Source organism: Gekko japonicus, unplaced genomic scaffold (assembly GCF_001447785.1).
Source record: "Gekko japonicus isolate JY-2015 unplaced genomic scaffold, Gekko_japonicus_V1.1 scaffold381, whole genome shotgun sequence".
NCBI lineage: Eukaryota > Metazoa > Chordata > Lepidosauria > Squamata > Gekkonidae > Gekko > Gekko japonicus.
In genome coordinates, this window is record NW_015172016.1 from 412283 (window position 1) to 437792 (window position 25510).

A 25510-nucleotide genomic window follows, 5' to 3' on the forward strand; every position below is an offset into this window, starting at 1 on the left:
CCATTCAGGAGGCATGAAGTCACCCTGAGAGTTCTGGCAGGCCTAGGGTTGCCATTATCAACAAAGACAAATTGATGCAAAGGAGGATGGAAAAGTCTCCATATCTCTATTTTGCCTTAAATTGGTTTTGATGCCAGCAGAGTGAGAAAATGCCAGAGGTTCTGGATGGGTGCCCCATGGTAAATGCACCAAACAATTCCTAAAATTTTTCCAAAACACTACTCTGTTGAAAAATCATTTTCTACACTCACAGCGTCCTCTGCCAGAACACTACTCATCCCCAGCACTTTGAATTAGTACCAGAGCTTTTTTTGCCTTGTAGTATTCTGCTTGTGGTGTGATCTGTCTTTTTTGTGGTGTGGCATGGTTGTGTTATTGGGTTTGTTTCTTTTGAAAGGGAAGTGTTGTGAGGACATATTTTACCTCAGAATACACCAGGTTGCATAAGCAACTGACAGTTCCAACTGTCTTGTGGGGGGGGGGGAGTTTGAGGTGCGGAATGAAGTCCAATCAGCTTCCATATGCAAATGACCTTGAAATGCTGGCCCAATCAGAGAAGAGTGGCCTAGGCTGCAGTGGGTGGGAGAGAACTCAGTCAACGCAGCTAGTGGATAGGGACAGCTTCTGAGTGACATATCAGGGAGCCAACTGATTTTGCTGGGCATAGAACTTTGCCACCCCAAGTGGCTTTTATACTTATAGAGAGTCTACCATTCTCACCGAGACTCAAAATGGATTACACAGTGTAAGTCAATGCAATAATTCACATGGGACATCTAAAACAATTTGAAACAGAGCTAAAATAATTACACATGGTATGTCAAACAATGTGGAAAATGATATTACCATTCCATTATCCTATAGCCCTATTACCTTTATTAAAATGCCCTATTGAACCATTCTGTTTTACATAGTTGGCAGAATGACAAAAGTGTGGAAGCGTTCCTAACTTCCTCAGAAAGGCCATTCTACAAATGGGAGCCACAACAAAAATTATGTGTGTATGGGCAGTTGCTGATCTTTCTCATCTGTTGGGTGGCACCATTAGAAGCCTTGAGTTAGTGATTTACAGAGAAAAGAAGGTTGAATTTACAGTTTCGGGTTTTAGTAACTGGAAGGAGGCTCTCACACTTCTTTAATTCTGCAAACTATGTAAAACAGTTGCTTGGGAGGGCATTTTTATAAAGCTTATACAGAACAGGACTGTAGTCAATGCCACAGTGCATTCTATATATATTATTGATTTGTTATCTGTTCTACCATGCTCTTACAGCATTATTTTCATTTTTTGTCATTCAATTTTTTGCATTACTTGACATAGCATGTTGGATACTTTTCTTTGCATTTTTGTAAGCCTAGTCCTATTGCATTGCTTATCAGATCTCTCATGCTGTTTGATTACAATGCTCTATATCATGTAATTTACCTTGAGTCTCAAGTAAAAAATTGGTAAATAAATAATAAAGCATATAAATAATGATGGGCTGACCACCACTGCACTCATTCTCCCCCCCCCCCATAAAGATTTTCTGGCTACAGGCCTGAGGCCTCTAGTTTTCCAGGGGAAGAGATATTCTGTTTTCTTATGATGAAGGTTCTCTTACAAAAGGAAGTTGTCAGTTACTTAGCTGTTTTCTTCATGTTGGTGTTGCCAGAAGTTATGTCTGTCTGCCTATTTTATACTCTGCCCTTGTTCCAAGGAGCTCAAGATGGCACACATTTGTCTATACAGCAACCCTGTGAGGATGGTTTAGCCTAGGAGAGACTGACTTCCCCAAGGCCACACAGTGAGTTCTATGGCTGAGAAGGAATTTGAACACATGCCAAGCCTGGCTTCAGCTCTAGCCCCCAGCCCCTTCCCAACAACCCAAGTCCAGGAACCCAGGACTGGAAAACTCCTATTGTGCTTCTGGCTTGACTTTGACAGCATCATGCATGGGGGGAAAAGTGCCCTGGACTTCTGCACGGTAAAGGAGCACATAAGCTAACTGGGAGTTGTATTAGAGCCCCCAGGACTCCTCTGATTCCATTGAAACACTCTGTCATTGTCTTAAATAGTACACACAGCCTTTAAGTAAGAACCAGCTGGGCAGTTCTTTCCCCAGGGCTAGCTCGAGTGTGGGTGTAGTTGCTGTCTCTGAGACCAGAAAAGGGTCACCACCCCAACAGCACCATCATTCCAGGGGTCATTTCCTGCAGGAGCGCACAGGAGCAGAGCTCCGGCAGTAAAGAGCCCAGGGGGCGGGCACATGCAACAAGCCCCACCCCCTGCTCCCAGCAGCCCTCAGTCAGAGCAAGAAGCAGCCAGGTAAGTTGCAGAGCTCCCCCCCGCCCCCCGGTCCAAAACAGTCCAGTGGCACCTTTAAGACCAAGTTTTATTCAGGTACAAACTCTCCCTCCTCTGAGAGGACAGATCTGCACGTTCCCCCCCCCCATGGCTAGCAATCCAAAACAGTCTAGTGGTGGGTGTTGCCTTCTGACATACTTCCGGTGATGTCAGGGTGTGTGGCATATGCAAATAAGATATGCTAATGAGTTATGCTAATGAGCTCCTGCACCTCTTTTTCTATGAAATTACCCCTGCATCATTCTCACTTTTGAACAGAGTACTCATGAAATTCAGAGGCAGCAAGAGAAAATTCTCATTAAATGGCTCCCAGCCATTTAAACCAAACAGCTGATTGGTAGGGCACTCCCAGCTGCTCAGCTGTTTCTTGTGAAGAGCAGAAAGCGGGAGTAAACCCCTGCTTTCAGCTCTTCACAAACCATCATGAGCCACCATGAATTGCGCCAACATTTATGGTAATTCATCATGGTTCTTCAGTTCGCGAACCCCCAACAGGCGAAAGTTCATGATGAAATTTAGTTCATCAGCCAGTTCATGCCCATCCCTAGTCTCACCCATTCCAAATTAAGGGAAGTGACTGAAAGTACCTTGCAAGTTTCCCTGCCCACATCCCGAGAGTCTTGCTTACAGTTTTTGTAAGGATTGTTATCTAAGGGAAGCCACAGTGTAAACAGAAACAGAGTTACGTCCTTCTAAATCCATTGAAGTCGATGGGTCTAAGAAGGGAGTAGTTCTATTTAGGATCGCACTTCCAGAGTGGCACAGCAGTAGGCAATTGGGTGGGCTTAAACAAGGAAGACCCAACTTCTAAATACTGCCCAGCCAGCCCTGAAACTCAGGTGATTTCCCCCTACTACTACTTCTACAACTACAGCTTCTCAGCACTTGTATACACTATAAAATACCCAAGTGTATAACTGTCATAACTAAGAGTCTACACATCCCCTGGTGACCATGGCCACATCACTATCTCTCTCTGTTTAGCTTGCTTCTTATCAAATGATAAAGAAGTCTTTCTGAAGTGATTGTGAACTCTTTTGCCCAGTGTAATGTATCATTAGCCTCTGAGGTAACAGTATTTGGGACATCTGTGTGGCTATTTTTTTTTAATTACAATGGCTACCATTCTGTGACTTACCAAGCTGTCATGAGCGTGGATAAACAATTCCTTTGTACATTAAAATGCTGTCTCTCTCTTTATATTCTATCCTTTTGATATAATAATACAGTATAATGCAGTAATGTATACTTGTTCACAACATGCGCCCACAGTGAACTGAAGACATATATCCAAATCTGACAATTTTAGGTACTGACTTTGATTCCATTCTGAGGCACAACCTCCCTTCACAACTCTTTCTACTATTCTTTGGCTGCTTTTACAGTTAAAGGCCACAAGCCAGCTCTGAAATCAATGGACTTAAGTGAATTTAACTCTGTGCTGGATTGCAGCCAAAATGTTCTTCCTAATGTTTAATTGAAATTTATCTCCCTGTAATTTAAACTTCCTGCTTGGAATGTCCTGTTCTGGATAGGATGAACAATTGTTTCTTCCCTGCCTTCAGATAATAAATATTTTCTTTGGGCTGCCCAATTCAATTCATATTATACCACACATATGGGGTATTTATTACACATCTGGGATAAACCTCCCAAAGGAATGAATCTAGAGTGCCAGGTCCTAACTGGTTACACTTTGCCCAAACATATTTGCAAAGAATAGTACAGATTAATAAGGTCCATCTATCGCAAATTCTAAAGGGACACTGAGATCCTTGACTGGAGTTACCATTTAAGATTATTTTAGTAGCATCTGTGTATAGAGCTGCCAGTTTTGGGTTGGGAAATACCTGGTGATTTTGGGGGTGCAGTCTGGGGATGGCAGGGTTTAGGGAGGGGAGGGACCTCAGCAGGGTATAATGCCAAAGAGTCCACCCTCCAAAGCAGCCATTTTCTCCAGGGGACCTTATCTCTGTCATCTAGAGATCAATTATAATAGCAGAAGATCTCTAGGTGCCACCTGGAGGTTGGCAACCCTATCTTTGTGTTGGAGGAGGAGAGACGGAATCAGGACTGCAGTATGGCAACATTAACCCATTTAATAAAGGTAAAAAGAAAAGCATCTACATTGACCTAAGATGGTACATCTAAGCCAGTGGTATGATTCATATGTAATGATAAAGCGTGGTTTGCTGCTATAGGAACAAGCCTCAAAGGGGCTGCCACTGGATCACATGGACTCTGATCCCTGCTCCTCTTGCAGCCAGTGAGCTAGTTAGCTGCCACCACTTTTCACACTAAAGCACAATATGTCATTGAACTGGAATTGGGAGACAATGCATGATTTCTGCTTTCCCTGTACACCAGGATTCCAGATAGGGTTTGTCACTGATTTATCTTGCACACACCATTGGAAGAGGGATGGACTAGAAGTTCATTTCAAAGTTGGTATAGAATATAGCCTATAACTTTGAAATGAAGGAGATTGTACTCACTTTGAAAATGTGATTGGTAACTTGCTTTGAAACCTATTTTTCTGCGACTTGAACCTTGACTGTATTTGAAATTGACATTGGAGAAGTGAAATACCAGTATGCAATATATAGTAGTCCATTACTGAACACAACACCAGTCCATCTCTGAAGAAAGCAACTGAAACGAAAGACTTATCTCAAATTTTCGTTAGAACTTGTGCACTTGGAATAGGAGTTGTAGACTTGGACTTATGATATTTGTATTTATTTGTAATGATGTATTATGAATTTTTGATATGACATTATCACTAATGGTTTATTTATGAATGTTTCACCCTGCAAGAATTGACAATACACTAGGCTATATTTGTATAATATTTATTAGCATTTATTTTTCAGTCTTCTTTATATTTGTGACTTACACCTGTTTCAACTGTGAATCTTCCTCAAGCTCTACTGTTATTCTAAGTATATAGTAGATATGCAGCACCATCCTATGTAGAGTTACTAATCTTTCTAATCCCATCAGTTTCAGTGGATTTAGAAGAGTGTAACTCTGTTTAGGTATGCCTGGATGGATCTATGGATGGATCCCAATAGCTGTGAACAGCCCTGTAGCCAGTAATTTTTTGTGGGGGGCAACATGGGGGCAAATTGGACCTGCTGGCAGGGAGGGGGTGAACTTACCATTGCCACCAGCAGCTCCCAAGTCCCTCCCCCCCCCCGAATTGCATCCCTGGAGATCACAAGAGATGGATAGCCTCCCCTCTCAGTTTCTTAAAAGTGAATGGGGGTATAGGAGGTCGGACAGGTCAGAGATCTCTGAGTCAGTGGCACTGAATGCCCTTCCTAGCCTCAAAGGAGAGGTGGACAGACAGGCATTCCTCAGTAGGTCTCTGGCAACTCCAAGCCTGGCCTGGCTGGCCTGGGAGCACATGGCTGATGGACATCCTAACATTAAAGAATCATGCCTAAACACTTAATATCAGATACCTCTTGATATTCTCATTCTTCAGTTCCTCAACACCCTCATTGTACACATGTATTATTTTTAACTTATGTACTGGTTGTCTAATTGCATATACATGAAATACTCACAGTTCTGTTCATCTGCATCCAGTTGTAACTACTACTGTTGGCTGTACAATTTTGTATTGAATTAGAAAAAAAGGATAAGTAACCCTCCCACCCCCAAGAAAAAGCAATGTGAAAGTCCGTAGGATATTCACAACAATCCCTGTGGGCTTTCATTTGGACTTGGGCTTCCCATGCTCCCACACAAATGCTAAAATTTCCCAGCATATTATTTGGACAGCTTGACAAATTAATGGGAATCTGTAGCCTCCATGTGGCTTGTGGGTGTTGAATATACTACAGTCCTGAATGGTCTGTGGAGGGAAACTCCCTTTCTTAAGGAATACCCTTTCAATTTTATACCCCTTCTATCTATCTACATACAAGAAAGCCCCCTCAACATGAATTCAACGCCCAGGCCAAACCGCTGGACCTAGAGACACCAAATTCGGCGAGAGCACTCCTACCGTGACGTAGAAGCTCACTAAGAAGGGATTTTTAGAAATTTGACCCCTAAGGGAGTCAAAAGGGGTCAAATGTGCTCCCCCTATTGATTCCTATGTGGCTCCCAGGCTGCTGCCTCCTTGCACCATTGCACTCTCTGATTGGTCAGCTGCAGAGCTCAGTCCTCTAGGGTAAAAAAAAACCAGTTATAGGACAGTTGAGGACATCACGAGTGGCCAACCACCTGTGAGGTGATGCAAAGCTGCTGGCCCAGCCTCTCTAATGGCTTCCAACACACTCCCCCCCCTCCTACACCTAACAGGCGGTTGTCTGTCCGGTACAGCAGCAGTTGCAGGGTGCTTAAAGCCATGAGGGAGCCTTCCCCAGCAGTAACGCCTTAGTGATCCTGCCAGCCCTGCCTCCACAGTGGCTTCTAATACTCTTTTCCCCTCCCCCTCTTATACTGGACAGGCATCTGCCTGTCAGGTGTAGCAGAGGAGGTGGGATGCTTGCAGCCACCGAGGAGATTTGCTCAGCAAGACTGCCTTAGCCCTGCTGCTGGCCCAGCCTCCCTGATGCCTTTAAACATAATCCCCCCAACACCAGACAGGTGGGTCTCTGTCAGGTGTAGGAGCAGGACCAGCGTACTTTAATCCATCAGGGACACTACCCCAGCAGGATCACCTTAGCAATGCTGCTGGTCCAGCCTCTCTGATAGCTTCCAACACACTCCCCCCACCTCCTACACCTCACAGGCGGTTGTCTGTCAAGTGCAGCCCCACCTCCACAGTGACTTCTAATAGTCCTCCCCCTCCTACACTGGACAGGCAGCTGCCTGTCAGGTGTAGGAGAGGAGGTGGGATGCTTACAGCCGCCGGGGAGGTTTGCTCAGCAAGATTGCCTTAGGCGTGCTGCTGGCCTAGCCTCCCTGATTCCTTTAAACATAATCTCCCCAACACCAGACAGGCGGGTGTCTTTCAGGTGTAGGAGCAGGACCAGTGTACTTTAAACCATCAGGGATGCTGCCCCAGCAGGATCACCTTAGTGATGCTGCTGGCCCAGCCTCTCTGATAGCTTCCAACACCCTCCCTCCACCTCCTACACCTAACAGGCAGTTGTCTGTCAGGTGCAGCAGCAGTTGCAGGGTGCTTAAAGCCACGAGGGAGCCTGCCCCAGCAGTCTACAAAGAGGTCCTTCAGTTGAGAGAAAAAAGTATGTATGTCTCACTATTTTTTACACTACAATCTTCTCCATTAGAATTCCTACAACAAATGTTACATTTCAGACTTCACGTCATCAGTATTATAACTGGATTTACAGAACTTAAATACCATAGCGAAGCATGGGTATCAGGCTAGTAATGTATAAGGCATGAAACATGCATTAACAATCCTTTTCTCATTAATTATCCCCACAACCCCATGAACAAGATGGTATCTCTGTGCATTTGAAAGCTGAGAGGCAATGCCTTGACAAAGTGGCCACCTACACAATCTATGGCTACCGTAGAAGCATTTGAATCCAGGGTCCAGCACAGCAACAGCCATCTCTGTACTGAGCTCCCCTGCTGCTTGAGTTTGTTTTTGGCATGCTGACATGTGGCGCAGGTGATCCAGTGACACAGACAACTCCTCTAAACTTATAGTAGCCGAGTTGCTGAATTATTTACTGATGGGGGGGAAAAACCTGCAAAAGCAAGCTGGCTGCTTTCCTCTTTGACGTTCGTTCTGACTACTTTCCTTCTTGATGTTCCTTCCAACAGCCTCTCCCCATGACCTAGTTCTCCTGGAGGGGAGTGATTATCAAGTATCCAGCTGTGAAATATGTAGGCATGAGTGAGGAAGCCAGCTGGGTGAGTGCTGCTATTGCAGGTAATATCAGTTTCAAGATCACAGACATCCTGCTTTGAGGGTGTGCATGAATGTGTTAGGATAGTACCAAGGAGAGTGAAGGGAAGGAAGCAAGGAGGGGAAGTTTTCTTATGCAGCATTCCCTTGTGGCTTTTCTTTCCCTGTCTCCCCAATCCCCCACCCCTCTTTGTTTCTTCCAACACTCCATTAAGAAGAAGAAAAAATACCATTGAGTTGCAACCTATTCATGACAAAGCCATCTAAAGGAAAGAGACAAACAAGGATGATTTGTCATCACCTTCTTCAGCATAGCAACCCCAGTCTCCCTTGGTGGTCTCCTATCCAAGTACTAACTATGGTTGCCCCTGCTTAGCTTCTGAGATCTGATGACCTCAAACTAAGCTGGACTATCCAGGCTGTTCTGTTAAGAAGAACCCCTGCTATATCAGCCCAAAGGCCCACTGAGTCACTAGCATCCTGTTTGCAACAGTGGCTAGAACTCACAAAGCTTATAAGCAGGACATGAATGCTTCTCCCATTATGGCTGTGGTCACACTGGAGGCTTGGCTCGATCTGGCTATGCCTCTATTTGTGGTGGTTTAAATAGTTGTGGGAAGTTTTGATCAGACATCCCACCCTGAACTGGTTTCACTGTGCCCTCACCCCATGGTCAATTGTTCAGATTGTTGTGGCATTATCTTTTTTTTTTTTGGGTCCTTCAGTCATGTGCATAAGCATGTATCCAAAGCTCTGGTTCCTCTTTGACAGCTCCACAATCTCTCTGCCAAGTACTCCAGCCCCTCTCAGCCTTCTTCCTTGGAAACCTCTTGGAGAGGAGTAACAAGTGGAATCCCGGGAACCTGTTTTGTTCAACATCCTTATACATTATTTGGATGAAGGAATAGAAGGAATTCTTATTAAATTTGAGGATGACACAAAATTGGGAGGGGTAGCAAATATGGTAGTCTACAGAGTCAGGATACAGGATGATCCTGACAGGCTGGAAAACTGGGCTAAAACAAATAAAATGAATTTCAATGGGGATAAATGTAAAGTTCTCCATTTAGGTAGGAAAAATCAAATGCATAATTATAGGATGGGGGAGACTTGTCTTGGCAGTAGTATGTTCAAAAAGGATCTAGGGGTCTTAGTAGACCATACACTGAACATGAGTCAGCAGTGTGATGGGGTAGCTAAAAAGGCAAATGCAATTTTTGGCTGTATCGACAGAAGTATAGTCTCCAGATCACTCAAAGTGATGGTATCGCTTTACTCTGCTCTGGTTAGACCTCACCTAGAGCATTGTGTTCAGTTTTGGGCACCACAATTTAAGAAGGATATAGACAAGCTGGAATGTGTCTAGAGGAGGGCAATGAAGATGGTGAGGGGTCTGGAGACCCAGTCCTATGAGGAAACTGAGCTGGGTATGTTTAGCCGGAGAGGAGATGACTGAGAGGTGATAGGATAACCATCTTCAAGTACATGAAGGGCTGTCATATAGATGATGATATGGAGTTGTTTTCTGTTGCTCCAGAAGGTCAGACCAGAACCAACGGGTTGAAATTAAATCAGAAGAGTTCTCAGCTAAACATTAGGAAGAACTTCCTGACAGTTAGAGTTGTTCTTCAGTGGAACAGGCTTCCTTGGGAGGTGGTAGGCTCTCCTTCTTTGAAGGTTTTCAAACAGAAGCTAGATGGCCATCTGACAGCACTGCTGATTCTGTGAACTTAGGCAGATCATGAGAAAGGAGGGCAGGAAGGGTTGCCTCAGTGCTTAGTTCTTGTGGCCCTTTCTTACACTCCCAAGGAAATGCTGATTGCCGCTTTGGGGGTCAGGAAGCTATTGTTCTCCAGGCCAGTTTGGCCAGGGATCCTGGAGGTCCCCCCCCTTCTGGGCATAGAGCAGGGGTCACTGGGGGAGAGGTATTTGTGAATTTTCTGCATTGTGCAGGGGGTTGGACTGGATGACCCTGGAGGTTACTTCCAACTCTATGGTTCTACGATTCTATGAATACATGGGGGGGGGGTAAAGTTCAGATTTAAATGACAGTAGTTCCATTGACTTCAGTGCATTTACCCTTCTGTGAATCATGTGATGCTCTCAGACTCTGATGCAGAAACAGGAGAGAGGGGCTGGGGGGAGGTTGTAGCTCAAAACAACTCCCCTGGGGACTTCTGATCTAGAATGACTACTTGTCCAAGGTGATTGCCAACATGAGGGACAATTATGGGATTATGCAAAGGAGGCAAAAATGGAAGGGAAGGTTCAGACTTCGCAAATGGTTTGACTTCACAAGAAGAGTGTTCAGACAGCTGGAAATGCAGAGTGGAAGTGCTGGCATGGCATCCCTAAATACCAGACTTTCCCTGGTGCCTGATTACTCCATTTCCAAAGTGAGGCAAAGTGGGGTGCCAACAACGGGCACAGAAGGCAGATGTTGTCTGATTGTGCTCTTTACGTCCGCAAAGATAACACAACTATATCAGTACAAATTGCTCATGTGACCAAGTGTCTCCTTCATCTGATATTCAGAGGCTCTTTAGAGGCTCCTATCCTGGCTAAAATAAATTGATCAATCTATTCTGTAGGCATCTGATAGCAATCTGAGAGTCAAACGTGGACATTACTTTTTTCATGAGTTTGCCACAGGGACTTTTAGTCATACTGCAACTGCAAGTGCCCATGGCAACTTGTGTGCAAAAACTGCAGATGGGTCCAATTCTGATGAGGACAGCAGTGCGGGGAGAGGAGGAGCTCCTAACGTGCCCCCATGCCATTTCCAGCAGCCTGGGAGTTGTGAGAGCAGGCATTTGTCAACAGGGCAAATAACACCTGCTCTTGCGGCCATTTTGTCTGCGGAAAATGGTGTGGAGAGGAGAGCCAGGAGAGCCTCTTCCCGCACTGCTGTCCAGATCAGAATCAGGCCTATTTCTGCTTTTTACACATGAGTTGCTACAGCCACTTGCAGCTACAGTATGGCCGTGTCCCTGTGGCAAACTCATAAATAAAGTAGCATCTACTTTGGTTCTATGTTTGTGACCATTGCAACATCCTCCGTGCTGTGTGAAAAAGTAATTTGTTCTGCTGAACCTATTGATGCTTAATCTCAATAGTTGATACTGAATTCTTGCATTACAGGAAGGGGAAAAAATCACTCTCCCTACTACTTATAATTTTTAAACATCTGTAGTACTCCGCTTAGTTTATTTTTCCAAATGAAAAAGGTCTAACAACACAGTCTTTAGGAAAGCTCTTCACCTCCCTTGATCATTTTGATTCCTCTTTCCTATACTATTCCCAGTACTATAATATCTGTTTTAAAAGCCAGAACCCCATTTCCTGGTAATTCCCAATATGGAATTTTTGTTGTTTTTGTACTATATGCCAAATTGCCATTTTCAGTGTGGCATCCACCATGACCTCAAAATCTTTTTTTCAAAGAAGTAATGCCAGTTCAGACCCCGCCTGCATATATGTGAAATCTGAAAGTTTTACACAGTGTGCATCACTTTGCTCTTCTATAGAATGCCAAGAACATCATGATCCCCTTGGGGTTCCTCACCTTCTGCCACTTGCTCCAAGACAGCAAGCAGCCAAGAGAGCTGTCAGCCAAGGTGCTTGGTTGTGTGGAATACCAGCTCCTTTTGAGAAACCCCTTCCTCCTCAAATCTTCTTCCTGAGGTTTTAAGGTATCTCTTCTGTTGAGCAGCCTGAATAGCCCTGTTTAGTCCATGTTCATCAGAGATGCACAATGAAGCAGCATCAGCCACAGCTAGTATTTTGATGGGAGACCACCAAGAAAGACACAGTTGTTATGCAGCAGAAGGCAATGCCAAACCATCTCTGCTCTCTTGCCTTGGAAACCCAGTGCAGGGGTGGGGTGGGGTCACCATGGCACATACGCACAAATCATCCTCCTGTAGACTGCCACCACTCAGGGTACCCCGAGTTCACCCTTTTTTGCCCATTAGCCCAGGTTGAAGAGATCCCTCAAGAGCTCTTTGCAGTTACCTTTGGATTTAACTATTCCAAATAATGTGTTGTCATCTACAGTCTTGGTTAGCCTCGTCCCTTAAATTCAGGTCATTAATTTTAAAAAGTTTACTAGCACTATTCCCAATGCTTATCTTTAGGAGGCCATGCTTGTTACTTTCCTCCATCACAGAGCCAGTGTGGTGTAAGGGTTAGCATTTTAGACTAGGATCTGGGAGACTCAGGTTCACACCCTCACTTGCTGGGTGTGCTTCAGCCAATCACACACTCTCAGCCTAACCTACTCCACAGGATTATGATGAGGCTAAATTGGAGGCAGGAAGAGCAATATATGCTGCCTTTTTAGACGAAGGGTGGGATTATAAAAGTGCAATATAAATAGATGAAAATTCCCCATTCATTTCAGAAGCACTTGCAGAGATTGCACAGGATTGCTGGGGAAGAGGGAAGCAGTGAGAGCAGTCCCTTGTTTTAGACCATGTGTGGTTATGTCACATGAGCAACTACATTTATGATTGCCCAGAAATAAAGTAACTGCAAAAATGTTCTTAGAATCTACTACATTGCTCTTTTGCATTTCAGTCTAAAACTAGGCCTTTGAATTTTGCTCCAGCCTCCTCCCCAACACACACACGGGAAATTGAACTGTATCTCTAGAAAGACAGAAATATTCCCTTCATTTGACCATCTTAATTGCTGGAAAATTAAATGTTCCAGATTGGTAAAGCCCATTTCTCACCCATGCTACTGTTTGCAACTGTGCAGTAAAAAAACGAGGCTCTCCTGTTGCACCCACTGGCAGGGTTGCCAGCTCTGGGTTGACAGAGCAACCAAAGCCTGTGCACTACAAATCATCTGTGGTCTCATCCATCTCTTATGTTCATACTATGAACTTCACAAAAAATTCAGTGGACATTTGAACTTACCTTGCCCATTTCATGTCTAGCTGAACTCCTCATATGTTTTTCTTGTAAACTTGCTCACAGTTTAAACCAGCACCATTTTGACTAACTCTACAGCTGTGCAGTAGCAGCAGTCAGTGTGGTGGCTACCCAGGTAGCCATTACTGATGCGTACTCACAATTAACAGGCTTGCTTGGATCATGTATGCCCCAGGGTCACCTGGGCAGATCACACTCGATTTAAAACCAACTATATTGAGCGCATGTGTTATTTTTGTGCTTGCAGAGTCAGTGACATTCAGCATGCTGGTACGTGCTGCAGACTGACTGTATCCATCCACAGTTCTGTGCAGGCAGCTTGAGAAAACATAAACCCAATAATGCGAACAAACTCAAATATAGGAGTCAGACACAGAGGCACATTGGGCAAGGCTGGAACAGCAGAAAGACAAGCCATGCAGCTGTCCTCACTTTCCACCCTAGTAGAATCAGCAAACTCTGGGCGATTCTGCATTGGCTCTTCCCTCTGTTGTTTTACAAAACCCACATTGGAACAGAACTTCATTGCATGTCGCCTTCACTTTCTTTTATCATTGGATTTTATGGTACCCTCCAGACTGCATGCCACTTTCGCTTCCTTTGATCATCGGTTTTTATGGTACCTTCTGCATAGATTTATGGCCATTCAGGGGTGACTTTGCAGTCAGTACAGTGTTGCCCCGAGGTATTTGAATGTGGTTTTTCCTCACAGTTGAGAAAATGTGGAGTGAATGCTAGAACTGTCAGGTCTCCCAGTTAAGACACTCTCCACAATGCACTTAAGCAGTGGTAGTTTATTGAGATATGCTTACTTTTGGAAACATGCTCTGTGTCAGAACTGAGAAAACCTGTGAAAAATCCTCAGTTACAGGTAAGGCAATTAACACCCCACATCTCATGCATACGTCATCATCCAGTCCCTAGGTCACTATGGCAAACCTGACAGATATACTGCACCTTATCTATTCTAGCATGGCAGAAGAGTCTCCAAGGTCAGCTCCCATGGGAAAAGGCATTGGGGCACATCTTAAAGAAATGGTTATGGCTTCTGTAAGCATTCACTCCCAACACCCCATGCACTCACCTCAGGAATTCCCTCCCCCCAATACTATGGCAAGCAGTGAAGTGAATTATAAAGAAACAAAACTGAAGCTTGAGAGATGCAGAATTGACCTCTCTATTTTATAAGCCCCCTCCCCCAGTGTTTCAAACACACAGACAGTGGAGGAAGTCATTCACAGAGATCCAGTTTCAATGAACAGTGAGAAGGCCAGGCATAATGGGCAAGGCTAAAACACCTTTTTAAAATAGTGGTTTTAATTGGTTTTTCAAGCATATCATGAAGATAATGGATCATGGATATGGAGGAAGCAGTGTGAGAAAGTGCATGTGCAGAACATTTTAAATGTTCAAAAAACAAAACTCTTTTCAAAGTTTGAGTGTTTTGCTTGCATTTTGTGAATAAATTACAATCCAAAATGAAGGAGTAATTGAGAATCTGTGGCTATGGAAAACACTGGAAACATACATAACTGTTTTGCTTTTTATTACACTTGTACCTCAATTCATGCAATCATAGACAAGTTTATAACCTGTCCAAATGTACCACAGTTCCTATTCTACCGTACATATTATAGAGTACAAGTGGGTACCTGCAAGGAACTTGCAGTAGTGGCCCTCTCATTCTCTCATTTTCTACCTTTTCCTCCCCCACCACCTCTCTCCGTCTCTCCCTTTCTCCTTCCCCCAACCCTTCTCTTAATTTCTCTCTGTCTCTCTCCCCTATGCCTACTTTCACTCTTTCTACCTTTCCCCCATCACACTTTCTTTCTGCATTAACAGCAGCACAAATTCTCCCAGCTGCCCACCCAGCAGCTCCCTCCTCAAAGCAACAGTGCCACTGACTCTCCCAGTTGCCCACCCGGCAGATCCCCCCCCCCACCCAGCGACAGCAGCAACTCTCTTGATAGCCTGTCTGCCTGGCAGCCAGTGTTCCCTCTAAGCTGAGTTAGTATGAGCTAGCTCACAGGTTTTTAGCCTCCGGCTCACACATTTTTGTGTTTGCTCAGGAAGGATGGCTCCAGAGCAAACTAATTTATGCATTAGTCAAATCGCCCGCTCACAACTGTAATGCCAGTTGCTCACAAAGTAGCATTTTTGCTCACAAGGCTCTGCAGCTTAGAGGGAACATTGCTGACAGCTTCTCCTCACAGGTGCGGACAAGCTGCATCTTTTGGGGAGATTTAAACCCCCATGTATTGTTTCAATGTTTTCTGTTTTTTTCCTGAAAACCTGGGGGCTCACCCAAGTTTGCAGAATTATCTGTTTTCTGTCAGTGTGGCCCTGATCCATGAATTTAAATAGGTGCAGATTGGGCTGAACTTGACTATTAGAACTTTACTTAAATGAGCAAAGTCTGAATATTAAATTTGTCTACAGTTAGTGAATATAAGGCATGAATTACATGAGATAATCTTTAAAACGTTAGGTCTGTATTCCCCTGACCTGACTCATACTGTATCATGCTGTTGGGAACTCACTTTCCAAGTGTGCAGGGCTAGGGGTGCACACACACACACACACACACACACAAAACCACAGTATTTTTTGGGTTTGGATATACTGAACCTGAAAAATATGGTCCCATTGGGATTCAGGAAATATTCAGAATTACAGAATTTTTTTTGGCTCCATTATACTCTGTGAGGACCATTATAGTCTCTCCGTAGTCAATGGTCCCCATCTCCCTTATAAATAAATGCCGAATGGTGGTGGCACTTCTCTAGAACATTCCACACGCTTCGGAATTGGTTGGCGCCCTGTTGTGTCACTCACAAGGTGTCTCTCTCCATTCACTGTGCTGCCGCCTGTGTGGTTGTCCTCCCGCCCAACGGAGGCAGTGGCCACCCTTTTGCCCTCAGTTTCCTTTGAGCCGCGGCCCGGGCCGCGTGCTCCACTGGCCAGACACCCTCACTCGGCCTGCAGGCCCCAGACGGGGCCATGCCACCGCTGCTGAGCCACGGCAGCCAGGAGCTGCCACCAGCCAAGAGGAGGCCCAGGCCAACATGCGCTGGCTCTGCCCAGCCGCCTGGAAAGGCACTGGGGGTGGCCAAGCAGGGAGGCAGCAGCGGCCTGTTTCCTCGCGCCTCCCCTGTGCGGTCTGCGGATGAGGGGAGATGGTGCCGTGTCACCACGCCTGAGGCTGGCTGGGGAGCCAGGCCCAGCCTGTCCCTTCGTCCCGTGGTGAGGACGGATGAGGCCAGGCGGCTTGGCCCGCTGAGGCCTTGAGTGCGCAGAGGGAGGGCCGAGGAGAGGGGTCTGGGGAAGGAGACGCGGGCCCACAGCCAGCCGCCTGAGCTGCCGCCCATGGCAGGGAGAGGGACGAGCCTGGTCCACTTGCCCCACTGGGGCCTCACTTTGTCGGGGGTGGCAGTGGGAGCAGCCAGCCCAGGCGCCTTGCCCCGCTGAGGCCTCGACCCCGCAGGGGAGGAGTGTGGACTGCTTCCCCAAGGAGGGGGGGGGCGGGAAGTACATGGTGCCCTGTGCCCAGCCAGCCTCGCGCCCATTTGCGGTGAGAGGGGCGAGCCTGGCTGCCTTCTCCCACCAGCACCTTGATTGGGCGGGGATGCCGGGGGGACAGACGAGGCCAGGCAGCTTGGCCCGCCGGAGCCTCAACTGCACAGCAGGAGGGCCGAGGAGAGGGGTCCAGGGAAGGAGATGCAGGCCCGCAGCCACCCACCCGAACTGCCGCTTATTGCAGGGTGATGGACGGGCCCGGTCCGCTTGTCCTGCTGGGGTCACGCTCGGCCGTGGGTGGTGGTGGGAGCGGCCAACCCAGGTGTCTTGACCCGCCAGGGCCTCAACCCTGCGAGGGGGAATGTGGGCTGCTTCCCCAAGTTGGGGTGGGTGGGAAGTGGGTGACACCCTCTGCCTGGCTGGGCTCACGCCCATTGTGGGGAGAGGGGTCAGCCTGGCCGGCTTCCCCCACTGGCACCTCGAGTGGGCAGGGGTGCCGGGTGGAGGGGCAAGGCCAGGCGCCTTGGCCCGCCGGAGCCTCGACTGTGCAGGGCATTGCAGGATGGCCATTTTCGGATAGCCGAAGCACCTCAGTGATTGACTGAGGAAATACTCGATAAATACCAATAAGGTATCTATCGGGTATTTTTTGCCTCTGTTTATACTGAGTGTGCTCCCCTATGCAGGTTCCTGGTTGGGATTGGGAATGCAGTGCAGCATGAGAATGGGCTGTAATTGGCTTACAATCAACGTCTGGAGGGCTTATCCAAATGACACAATTGACACATGTGTGGTTCCCTGGCACAGTTCACAGCCGCATGTGAATAGGGCGGCTCACCTTGTCAATGCTCTCTGCTGCTCAATGCGGCTCTGGGCTCTGGATAGGTGAAGGGGCTTCAGGCTTCCCTCCCATGTTGTTTTCAGTAGCAGAAAGAGCTGTGAGAGGGTTCTATTTGTCTCTTCTTTGGGCTCCACATCTTCTTGACATAATCCCCCTTTGCACATTGGCAGCGAGCCGTGTCAGGGTCCCCTGACACAACTTTTGTCAGCTGCATCATTTAGTTAAGCCCTGGGTTTAGGAGCTATACAAGCTTTTCAACTGATCTTTTAAAATGATTTTCAGTTGGAATTGTACAGTACATTGAAGTCAGTGGGCTAAGAATGGTGTAACTCTGTTTAGGATTGCACTGCTCATGTTCACCCTTGGTGTATATAATCCACAGTGAAATGCTATGCAGTGTTACTCCAGTTCAAGACCATTGATTTCAAAGGGCTTAGAGTGGTGAAACTCTGCATAGGACTGTACCATCAGTCCATGTTTACACTGACCCAAAGACATTACTACTACTACTACTACTACTACTACTACTACTACTACTACTACTACTACTACTACTACTACTACTACTACTACTACGCCTTAAAATATTATAGCTGAATGAGGATGTCATTATGATATCAAATCTTTTGTGAAGGCTTTGAAGAAAATCAAGCGCCTATATTTGTTAAGGAAGATTACCAGGCAAACTCTCAGTATCAAAATTGTTCTCAAGTATTTAAGTTGCTTGTTGAGATAGACCAAGAGCTGGAACATATTCAGTGAATATAGTAATAGTACATGTGCCTGTCTTCTTCTGTGAACAAACTATGCAATCAAACAGTAGGTTTTCATGATAAGGTAGTGTTGTCTGTGTCCTCAGAGTTTCATAGTGTATGTGTACATGGAGATAAGCTGCTGCAGTTCTGAAGCAGCTTGCTTTGAGGTAATCCTTTTCTATATGTTCTTCCAAGCATTAATTTATCAAAATCACAAAGATTGGTATATAATCCATTTATTCCCCAGGAACAGGACTGTTGCAAGTATAAATAGCTTGTGGGGAAATTGGTTGTTTGTGCCTGAAGATGTTTTTGATTTATTATGAAATTTTAAAAACTATGTTTGGAATCCTTGACCTTTCCATCTATTGTCGATCTGGTATTGATCACCAGTCATCAGCTCCTACTCGGTATTCTAAAGGAATGTTCAACACTTATCTGCTCTCTTTGATAAATTGAGGCATGGATCTCTTTTTCATCTGCAAAACGGATCTATGTGTACCCTGCTCTTGTCCACAATTAATCAAAGATTGGAGATCAATCAGTGTTTGATAGGTTTGAACAGCAAAGATACCTAAATACCTCTTGGTCTGTGATCTATTCTGAAACCATGCTGAACCAATTTATATGACCTAGATTTGCATAGAATCAGTGCTGATTCCTCTGGCTAATAAGATGGTTAGATTTATTTGTTAGACACACACCTTCCATTTCCTTGGAATGCCAATAGAATTAAGCTTTAGCTACGGTTTGTTATTTATGACAGCATTTTAATAACATTTTTCAATATCTAAAATGCATTACAAGTTTTACAACAGTTCTGTGAGGTAAACTTGGCTGGTGTGGGAAGCACTGATTTCAAATCAAGTTTTGAGACTAAATTGGAATCTATTTATTTATATCCCACAGTTCCCACAAATGAACTCAGGGCGGGTCCAACACTAATTTACAATCAATAAGCGATTAAAAGTAAATATTAAGCAATAAAACCAGTTAAAACAGTTAAAAGATGGACATAGCAGCAATTACATGTTCAGTGATCCTAAACTGGGAATAATTGGGCAGCAGCTGAGCTATAGAGATCTTATAAGTAGCAGTCTATCAGTAGCAGAAACTGCAGCAACTGCAGCAGGGAGGCCAACTAATGGATGCCCACCACCTCACCTGAAGGCCTGGTGGAACAGCTTCATTTTGCAAGCCCTGCAAAACTGTACTAGCTATCGAAGGGCCCCGATCTCGATGTTCCACCAGGGCCAGGGCCAAAAAAGCCCTGGTTGAGGCTAAATGAATGTTCCTTGGGCTGGGGATAACCAGCAGATGGTGATCCGCAGGTTGCAAGGCTCTCTGGGACATATATGGCAATGTGAATTCTAGGTTTTCCCTGGCTAAAGAAAAGACTCTGGCACTTATATCACACTGCCTTCTCTGTCACATTTTTCTTGAAGCAGAATATAATAGCCAGTGTGGAGTAGTGGTCATAAAGTTGGGCTAGACTGGGGGAGACAACACTCACTGGGTGATCTTGATCCATTAATTCTCTCTCAACCTCACTTATCCTTGTAGTGTTCTTGTAAGACTGAAATGAGGAGAGAAGGACCATGTAACTTGCTTGGAGGAAGAGTGGGGAAAACAAAATAGTTATATCTCCTGAATGTTTTATTTCTTCCTTTTGTGTCACAAACTGCTATCTGTTGGCATAATCAGGAAAATATCCTACTCTTAGGAAGAATTCTTGTAGGACAAGTTGAGGAATGAATAAAAATGGTACCTGTAAAATTACACTGCCAGTTCACATCCTGACACAAGTTCTTCTTCCTTCTCCTTTCCCTAGTAAATATTTAGATCTCTTGTGCAATTTCACAAACAGCATTTGATGATCACATCATCCCTCTTACCCTACTAGGAAAGCAATTTCAGTATGGCCTGAGTAATTCAAGAGACAAGGTAGGCTGCAGTGCTTTCTGTCTATCACATCCATTGCTCATCAGCTTCCTTTTCCTTCAGCTGAGTGCTGTCATTGCAGTCATTTTGTATATTTCTTGAATGAATTCAGTACCAGTTTTTATATATATTATCTGTTGTGATATTAGAAATCTCTAGTAGTTATCGCCAGACAAATTCAGTCAGGTACAAATTGCACAGTAATCTGCCAGGTTTAATTTCTGATGCAGATGTTCTTCTGCTAGTGTGGACAATTATCACAATCCTTCCTTATGTCCAAATCTATCCCATTTATTCTCCTTCAAGAGAGAGAAAAAATTGACAGCCAGATGCACAAACTCTTGCATAAACTAGGTGAAGGGAGGAGAAGATGAATATGCATCAAAATGCGCATTGAATATATACTCAGGTGCAGATGTTGATCAGCTCTGTAGTACTCTCGATGGGATGCACATGCCAGTGCTCATTCTAATGCAGAACTAGTTAAGCATAACTACACATAACTGGAGCTAGACTGGAGCACATACAAGTAATATAAAGGAGAAGTAAATAAGCAAAACCGTAACTTTTTGAAACTGAAACTGGTACTGTCCAGGATAGTCTGCATACCTGTGCTTACAAATCTGAGTTTGCTCTTCTCCCCTTCTCAAATTCTCTTGCTGTCATTCTTAAAGGCTAGATAGCAACATGGAAATCATGTCACACCCAGCAATATGTCATGTATTGTGTATATAAAATGTCAATACACATATGTCAGCATTCTGCCACAGAGTTTGCACAACTGCTGGCAGGGGAGGGTAGAACCTTCCCCTCAGCTTTTGTGCTGAGGTATACAACTGCTCTGAAGAGTGAAACTATTCTTCTCACTACACACAACAAACAAATCATCTAACTTCTTTACTAAGTGAAGATACAGTTTTGCACTCCATCATAAACTATGTTTTGCATCATCAAAGGACACCCTTTCTCTTGTCTTAGTTTATCATGTACGGATGTATGTTTAGTATAGGCTTATTAGGAAATAAACCTGTTGCTGACATGATCTTAATCTGATATAATTTGCAACTGATTGCAAGTCAGTCAGTGAAAACGAACTTTCCAGAATCTAGTGATTTGAAGATGGAGTCAGTGGATCAGCATAACTTTTAGCAAGGCTGCCCCGTGTTATGATTTATGGACCAAAAGACAGCTGTTAGACATGATAACCGAGGACTCAAATGGCTAACTTGAAAACTGACCAATGTGATTTTGGAATATCATGGAATGTGTGTGTGTGTGGTTGTAAGAAAGTACTAATTTTTTTTTGCATCTACTTGTTATCTGGAAGTGTTTGCTGTTCCATAAGGAAGGAAACCTATGTTGAAGGTTAGCGGCACAGGAACGTAGACCATAAGAAAACATGAATTTTCAGCACAGTTCACCAATGTATCATCATTAAAGGACACTTCTGCACAGCAACAGTAGCCGATTTTTGGTGTATTTAGTAAAGTGGAACAATGTAAGAGCTACATTTTTGAGGAATGACTATTCAAATCTACCTGGGAACATGATTGCTATCTTGTTGCATTTTTGCTGTGTGGCTACTGAACACACCCGAACTACAAGTATCCTTCACAGCTAACTGAACATTATCCAATACCCTCATGTAGACTGCTCGGGGGGGGGAATCAAAGATTTTTGGTCATTATAGACAAGCCTGTGCTGTTTAGCCCAGTTTGGTCCAAGAGCTGGGTGTGGTCAGGTGTGTGTCTGGTTCTATGTGGAAGGGTGTCATAGGACAGGTGGATGTCAAAACTTGGTGTAGTAGGTCAGTATTCCAAAAACTAGCTACACCACTGAATGTTTGAAAATAAAGGATGTTCATTATGCTATCTAGAAATGTGAAGTTCTGGGACAACTTTTTAAAATGCAGGATTGCCTCAAAATAAGAGCAATTTTTTATCTCCAATCCAACCTCTTCAGCTGTTTTAGGAACTGAAGATTTATGAGAAGAAGCAACTTTGCAGAAGAGCCTGTTTGTAAGTGTAGAAAAAGATTTTGGTTGCTTAAAAATGGTATTCTGTTGTACTACTGTTATATTCATGCTGCTTTCACTTCCTTTGATCATCGGATTTTATGGTACCCTCTGCATTGCATGCTGCTTTCACTTTCTTTGATCATCAGGTTTTATGGTACCTCCTGCATAAATTTATGGCCGTTTTATGGCTGTTCAGGGGTGACTTTGCAATCAGTATGGTGTTGGCTCGTGGTGTTTGAATGTGGTTTTGAGCTGCACCTTTTCCTCAGTGTTGAGAAAATGTGGAGCAGCTGCCCGATGCAGAACCAGCCTTAGTTATATTTGGAACAGTTCTAAATAAAAGTCAAGTGAGTTTTCCTTAAATCAATTACTTGCTGCTCCTGCATCTTATCTCTTATTAGCTTGGGCCTATTTTTCCTGTCGCCTGCAGTGGTCTTCCCTATAACCAAAAAGAGAACCAGAGTCTTGCAGGAGTTTTCAGAAACACAAAACCAGGTCAGATATTGAAACAGCTCCCTGATTTCTAGCAGGGAGATGGCCACAATCCACAGAACCCTTGAGAGGATATATTTACATTCAGGGGAATCTCACTGGAACAACTAGAACCAAGGCAAGTGAAGTGTTTGGTTCTATTGGTTTGTGGAACACATCAATTTTAAACAGAGTGTCTTGTCTGCCTTCCTCTTTTGTTCCACCTGGATGACCACATATAAACACACTGGTTATTTCAACTGCCTATCTAATAGATTTCTGCGATGCACAACATCCATTGCCATGCAGCACTTTCACCATGCCAATTCCAGTACAGTAATGCCACCACAAACCCTGTGTTGATTTACCCTCCAGCTGGCAACCTTCATGACAGCCCCAGGAGACAACTTCGGCATTATATTTTATACTGACACTGCAACTCGGCTAGCAAGCAGATGGTATCGACAAGCTTCAGCAGCCCTGTTTGGGATTTATCTTGGCTCGTAAGTTGTATTATTTCACCCAGGAATCTGGTGTATATGTAATTTCTTTAGCAAAAAAGCTAAATAAGAATAGCAAAGCAGAATGCAGTACAATGATCCCATCCTCTGAAACTCCTGCTTTATGTACACAGAATAAGGTGACCTTTCTGACAGAAGTATTGATTTGCATCAGCCACAATAGCAGAGGTATTTCCCCCCTCTGTTTTCTTCTCTAACATTTTAAAAATCAAAATGCAGTGAAATCTTTCCCAAAGAGCCACTACATTGAGAGAAACAGTTGCTACCACCCAGACCTCAATAATTTTTACTTCGATTTTTGGCTTCTTATAAAACATTTTAAATACCTGATCAGTATGGAGACCCCAACGTCCTCGCAGTTCGCATACACTCTGCTCCATGTCTCCTGAATCACCTTTTTCTCTGCATCTGACATCTCTTCGCTTCTTTCCCATCTCTCAATCTCCATTTCTCCTTGGACTTTCTCCATGAAAAACAGCCAGCAAAATCTTCCAGGGAAGCCAGGAGAAGAGAAAGAGACGTCTGTGAGTCTGTCTCTGTGTATGTGTGCCTGTGTATATCCAGCAATAAGAGATAAGGTGTTCTGTTGGGGGTGATGGTGTGGCTGATACTGTTCCTTTCCCCCTCTCTGCCTGCCTATACAGATAGGCAGAGGTATGTAACAGAGATAAGAGGGAGAGAGATTGTGTGTGATCAGATTTCAGATCTTCCAGTGCAGTCCATTGCTGTGGCTCACTTCAGCTCAGCATGTGTCTGTGTATATGACTATGAAGGGAAACTGACTGAAAGTAAAATATTCAAAGGAATTGCAAGACCAGCCTCTTCACCAATGTGTGAATGTGAGCTCACTTTTCTCTCTCCTCCCCCTCCCCCGTCCTCCCCGTCCCCCTCCTCCTCAGTGTGTTTGAGAAAGGGGGGGGGAAGAGAAATTAAATAGAGGTGCTCTTAAGTGTCGAAAGCTCCTGCTTTGTGTATGTTCCGACTTGTGATTTCTCCTCTTTTTTTCTCACCATTTGTAAATGAGAAAATGCAGCATCAGAAGTGAACAGTTAAACTTATCCCAACAGCTGGCTTAGCTGAGATGAAGCTTTTCGATTGCCCTCCCCCCTCATTTCTTAGAAGATTGTTTTTTTAATCAACAGCAGCAAAAATCCTTGCCACAATGTCTTTTTTGGGGGAGAGTGGGGAGAACAGAAAAGGACATATTCAATAAATATTTGTCTTTCACACAATCTGAATTATATCCTCTTCCAAAGGAATGTTTGTAATTATAATTTACATCCCCCCACCCCCATTTTATACATGAATCAGGCATCAAGTATTGTATTCTGATATAAGGCACTTGTAACATTTTGGCATATTAACTCATTGGGGTTTTTTTGTTTGGAAATTAGATAGCACACTTTCCCTATACTTTGGGAAATGCTGTGTAGGGTTTTTTTTTGGGGGGGGGGCACAGTGGCAGGTTCAATGTATTCATGACAATTCTACCCATTTGGATTAGTAATATTTTTTTCTTGAATTCAGACTGCTTGTAGATTGAAGGGTGTGTGTGGGCATGTGTGTGTGTGAGCAGACAATACATTGGATGAGGGTTGGAAAGAGACAGAAATTTTGAATTCATTATTATAGCAATGGCTCACCCTTCAGATGCTGTTGAGCACATAAACATCCAGAGATGGTCACCCATGCTGTCTCCAGTTATTCAGTGGATGCCCTTTTCCCAAAGAGATTTGGACAGATGCAGGGCTATTTTTGGGCAGGAACGCACAGGAACGGAGTTCTGGCTGGCTCCCAAGTTGGCCACGCCCAGCAGGAACTCATTAGCATAATAGGCCACACTCAACAGCAGAAACTCATTAGGATTGGCTACAATTAGGGGTATGTGGCCTAACATGCAAAAAGCTCTGCGTTTTGACAACAAACAAGGTAAAGAGAATAAGAGGCAATAGGTGGGTGTGGCTGGATGACCACACTTCTGGTAACATGGGGGTGTGGCCTAATATGCGAATGAGCTGTGCTGTCAGGGTGTGGCCTAATATGTTAATGAGTTCCTGCTGTTGGGTATGGCCTATTATGCTAATGAGTTCCTGCTGGGCTTTTTCTACAAAAAAAAGCCCTGGATGTTAGGAAAAACATAGCTTCACTCTGGACAACCCAAGCCAATTTTATAAGTCCTTTGGACTGGGCCAAACCCAGAATGCTAGCCCCATTGGTTCTAACCATCAACTACCAACTGTGTGTGCTTGCATCAGTACCATTTAGTAAGGTCAAATGGGAGAAATGCCATCCCTACCCAGGTTTCAAATCACATATGACTAATTC

At 44.4% G+C, this 25510-nt stretch overlaps 1 protein-coding gene across 2 annotated transcripts in view; it reads right to left on the minus strand.

Annotated features, from left to right (window-relative positions):
* Positions 1 to 23958, minus strand: part of CYGB (cytoglobin) — a 111887-nt gene extending 87929 nt beyond the window's left edge. For both annotated transcript variants that reach the window (XM_015420416.1, XM_015420415.1), the window contains exon 1: positions 23512 to 23958. In XM_015420416.1, coding sequence (XP_015275902.1) covers positions 23512 to 23654 — 143 coding nt within the window. In that variant the 5' untranslated portion in view covers positions 23655 to 23958. The remainder of the gene's footprint in view (positions 1 to 23511) is intronic.
* Between the last annotated feature and the right edge of the window lie 1552 nt (positions 23959 to 25510).